Genomic DNA, 4,826 nt, shown 5'->3' on the forward strand with positions numbered 1-4,826 from the left:
GGAACCCCTCAGTTAACACTACGAGATGGAACCCCTCAGTAAACACTACTAGATGGAACCCCTCAGTAAACACTACGAGATGGAACCCCTCAGTAAACACCACGAGATGGAACCCCGAGGTAATCCCACACCTTGGAACGTGCATAGTTTTTCCAATAATTTTTCTTCTGTAATTGGGGTATCCACAGGATTCTGATAGTCTTTGACTGCAGATTCAAGGATTTGTAAATTTTCTTGTATATATTTTTTCTCTGGGCTCTTTGTTATATTGCTGTAGAGGTTTGCAAACTGATTTCTCCACATATCCCCATTTTGGATAGCCAATTCCTCATGATGACGTTTGTTTTATTTATTCCAATTCTCCCAGAAGTGGTTTGATTATGGATTCTTCAATTACATTCAGCTGATTTCTAATGTGCTGTTCCTTTTTTGTTCTTAGGGTGCATTGCATTGCTTCAGTGTTTCCCCATATTGAAGGCGTATATTTTTGTTGTCTGGTTCTCTGTGTTTTTGATTAGATATATATCTCGAAGACTTTCTTAGATTTTTGTAATCATTATCAAGCCATTTTTCATTATCTATTACTTTTGGTTTGCTCTTGTGTTTTTTTAGATTAGCCAAGGAGGCTAATTTGTCAAATATAAAGTTTATGTTCCAAATGGCCAAATTTACACCTTCATTGCTGTAGGAGAATGTTAACTTTCTTTAGGATCGGTGTCCCTTCCACAGGACGGTTGAGCTAACATAGGCTAATGCGATTAGCATGAGGTTGTAAGTAACAAGAACATTTCCCAGGACATAGACTTATCTGATATTGGCAGAATGCTTAAATTCTTGTTAGTCCAACTGCACTGTCCATTTTACAGTAGCTATTACAGTGAAATAATACCATGCTATTGTTTGAGGAGAGTGCACAATTTTGAACATGAAAAGTTATTAATAAACAAATTAGGCACATTTGGGCTGTCTTGATACACCATTTTGAACAAAAATGCAATGGTTCATTGGATCAGTCTCAACCTTTGTACATACACTGCTGCCATGTAGTGGCCAAAACCTAAATTGCACCTGGGCTGGAATAATACCTTTTGGCCATTCTCTTGCATTTCAAAGATGATGGTTCAAAACAATACAAAATAAAGTTTTTTTTTTCTTTGTATTATCGTTTACCAGATGCATTGTGTTATATTCTCCTACATTCCTTTCACATTTCCTCAAACTTTAAAGTATTTCCTTTTAAGTGGTACCAAGAATATGCATATCCTTGCTTCAGGGCCTGAGCTACAGGCAGTTAGATTTGGGTATGTCATTTTAGGCGAAAATTTTAAAAAAAGGGGCGGATCCTTACGTTGCCTTGGGCCTGAAAGTGACTAATCTCCCCCTCTAGAATGGAGAAACTCTGAGGGGGGAATGTATGTGGCACAGAGGAAGATGTTTTTATCTGTTAAGATAGCCTCCATGTTGATTTTTAACCAGATAAAGAATTCTCCTGTTTTGATCAATTTGATTAAATTAGTTGGTTCAGATTTGTACCATATTAGCATTCCACCTGAGTCTTTGCTCTGTGTGATTCCTTTTAATTTGGTGGATGGAACAATTCTCTCCCTATAACCTAGTGGACAGCCAGTGGAAACATCTCCTCTGCACCATGTTTCCTGTAGTACTACAATATCAACGTCATCAATTTCTTTCAGGATGTCTGGATTTCTGCTCTTTAGCCCAAAAGCAGAGGACTTTCATCCTTGTAAATTTCAACATGGAACGTAAAAAGATTTCATAACTGTTTTTTCTTAACCTTCAAACGAGACAAACACTCACAATCCAACAATAACTATTAAAATAGGATTGTTTTTTTTCAATGTAAACTCTTATTATGCACATGTGATTTGTTTATCATTTAAGGTAACATTTGTGTCATGCCGCTTGGGTGGATGTAGTGTGAGCAGGGTGGAGTTTTTGTGCTCATCTTACCCTGACCATCGCCCTATCACATGTGAGCATCCATGACCCTTGGCCTATCACATGTGAGCATAGTAGGTTCAACATTTGTTCAATGACCTATCACATGTAAGCATAGTAGACTCTGCATGTGTTTAATGTCACTCATTTCGTTGCTGGGGGCTGGGCCAGTTGCAGCTGTGGCTCCTCCAGGTGTGGGTCTGTGGTGGGGGGAGAGGGTGGTAGGCCTCATCTGAGTGGGTCTGAAGCTGGACTGGGGTGGTCTGTGCTGCGCTGGCTGTGGTGGGCATTGAGGTTGGTGGTGCTGTGGTCGTGGCTGGGGGGGGTCCGGGGTGCTGGTCCAGGGTGTTGTCTCGGTGATCTCGGAGGGGTGGAGTTTGCTCCCCTGTTCCTGAGTGGAGAGGTCGGGCTGCGGTTTAAAGCGACGTCCTTGAGAGTCTTGGCAAGGATGGGGACTGTCTCCCTGTACAGGTGAACATGGTGATAGAGACAGTTCAGATCGAGGGTGGGATGGTGGGCCAGGTGTACATTGGGTCGTAGGGCACAGTCCCGGGAGAGGATGGCGTTTAGTCTTTGGATTGTGGCCAGGGTGGAAGTCATTCCTCTGTAGAAGGGTTGACACCACGATCCTTGAGTTGGGGAAGATTGCGGAGGCCTTCTCAATCACTCCCCGTAGTGAAGTGGCCACCCTCTACTGCTGAGCACGCAGGTCGTTGCTTCCGGTTTGTATGATTATGTGACTTGGCGACCCGAGTTGGGCCTTATCAAGCAGCTCCATGGCACTCTGCGTTGTTGGGCACCACACCCTTCTCCTTTTGTGTCTAGGGAAAAGTTTATTCTCCTGAACAAACCTCCCATTTGTGCCCATCAACAGGACGATGTCAGCCAGTGTTTCTTCTGGACACGAGGGGGTAGAGTGGGGGCTGGTGGGTGTTGGAGCTGGGGTGTGGCTGGTCTGTTTCTTCTGGACACGAGGGGGTAGAGTGGGGGCTGGTGGGTGTTGGAGCTGGGGTGTGGCTGGTCTGTTTCTTCTGGACTGAGGGGGTAGAGTGGGGGCTGGTGTGTTGGAGCTGGGGTGTGGCTGGTCTGTTTCTTCTGGACACGAGGGGGTAGAGTGGGGGCTGGTGGGTATTGGAGCTGGGGTGTGGCTGGTCTGTTTCTTCTGGACACGAGGGGGTAGAGTGGGGGCTGGTGGGTGTTGGAGCTGGGGTGTGGCTGGTCTGTTTCTTCTGGACACGAGGGGGTAGAGTGGGGGCTGGTGGGTATTGGAGCTGGGGTGTGGCTGGTCTGTTTCTTCTGGACTGGAGGGGGTAGAGTGGGGGCTGGTGGGTATTGGAGCTGGGGTGTGGCTGGTCTGTTTCTTCTGGACACGAGGGGTAGAGTGGGGGCTGGTGGGTATTGGAGCTGGGGTGTGGCTGGTCTGTTTCTTCTGGACACGAGGGGGTAGAGTGGGGGCTGGTGGGTATTGGAGCTGGGGTGTGGCTGGTCTGTTTCTTCTTGACACGAGGGGGTAGAGTGGGGGCTGGTGGGTGTTGGAGCTGGGGTGTGGCTGGTCTGTGCCAGTGCCGCTGTCAGTGGGAGGCAGTTCTGTGGGTTGGGGAGGTGGTGTGCAGCAGGCAGGGCTGGGGAGGCCTGGCTGGTTGAGGTGGGCTCCTCTGCTGTGTGAGGGCAGGTCATAGAGTGGTGATCTAGCTGCTCCTGCAGCCTGTCCTCTGTTCTCTTTCTCTCCTGCAGCCTGTCCTCTGTTCTCTTTCTCTCCTGCAGCCTGTCTTCTGTTCTCTTTCTCTCCTGCAGCCTGTCCTCTGTTCTCTTTCTCTCCTGCAGCCTGTCCTCTGTTCTCTTTCTCTCCTGCAGCCTGTCCTCTGTTCTCTTTCTCTCCTGCAGCCTGTCCTCTGTTCTCTTTCTCTCCTGCAGCCTGTCCTCTGTTCTCTTTCGCTCCTACAGTCTGTCCTCTGTTCTCTTTCTCTCCTGCAGCCTGTCCTCTGTTCTCTTTCTCTCCTGCAGCCTGTCCTCTGTTCTCTTTCTCTCCAGTAGCCTGTCCTCTGTTCTCTTTCTCTCCTGCAGCCTGTCCTCTGTTCTCTTTCTCTCCTGCAGCCTGTCCTCTGTTCTCTTTCTCTCCTGCAGCCTGTCCTCTGTTCTCTTTCTCTCCTGCAGCCTGTCCTCTGTCCTCTTTCTCTCCTGCAGGCTGTCCTCTGTTCTCTTTATCTCCTGCAGCCTGTCCTCTGTTCCCTTTCACTCCTGCAGCCTGTCCTCTGTTATTTTTCTCTCCTACAGTCTGTCTTCTGTTCTCTTTCTCTCCTGCAGCCTGTCCTCTGTTCTCTTTCTCTCCTGCAGCTCCTCTCTTAGTGAGGTCAGATCGTTATTACTGTTCTGCCTGTCTTTTTGGAGCTCTCTCACCTCCTTTGGTAGATCAGCCAGCTCTCTCTTGAGTCTGTCTCTCTCTTGCTGAACCTCTATCAGCTGTGTTGCAAAGCTGCTGTCCTGCTCTGCTCTGTCCGCACCTTGGTTAGGAGCTCCTCTCAGGTGGTTGTCTGGTTGCTGTTTACACCTTGGTTAGAGCTCCTCTAAGGTGTGGATGTCTGGTTGCTGTTTACACCTTGGTTAGGAGCTCCTCTAAGGTGTGGATGTCTGGTTGCTGTTAACACCTTGGTTAGGAGCTCCTCTAAGGTGTGGTTGATACCTGGCACCATGACAGTCCCAGTCTGTTTCAAACAGCCTAATGTTACCTGGCACCATGACAGTCCCAGTCTGTTTCAAACAGCCTGATGTTACCTGGCACCATGACTGTCCCAGTCTGTTACCTGGCACCATGACAGTCCCAGTGTGTTTCAAACAGCCTGATGTTACCTGGCACCATGACAGTCCCA

General features: G+C 48.0%; 1 protein-coding gene across 1 annotated transcript; it reads right to left on the reverse strand.

Annotated features, from left to right (window-relative positions):
• Positions 1-2,826: 2,826 nt before the first annotated feature.
• Positions 2,827-3,636, reverse strand: LOC106608235 (extensin-like). The gene has a single exon (XM_045719535.1). The coding sequence runs from the start codon at positions 3,634-3,636 to the stop codon at positions 2,827-2,829; it is 810 nt and encodes a 269-aa protein (XP_045575491.1).
• Positions 3,637-4,826: the final 1,190 nt, after the last annotated feature.

Source organism: Salmo salar, chromosome ssa06 (assembly GCF_905237065.1).
Source record: "Salmo salar chromosome ssa06, Ssal_v3.1, whole genome shotgun sequence".
Lineage (NCBI taxonomy): Eukaryota > Metazoa > Chordata > Actinopteri > Salmoniformes > Salmonidae > Salmo > Salmo salar.

Coding starts and splice junctions, on each gene's coding strand:
- LOC106608235 (XM_045719535.1), bottom strand. CDS start 3,636: ATGACCTGCCCTCACACAGCAGAGGAGCCCACCTCAACCAGCCAGGCC.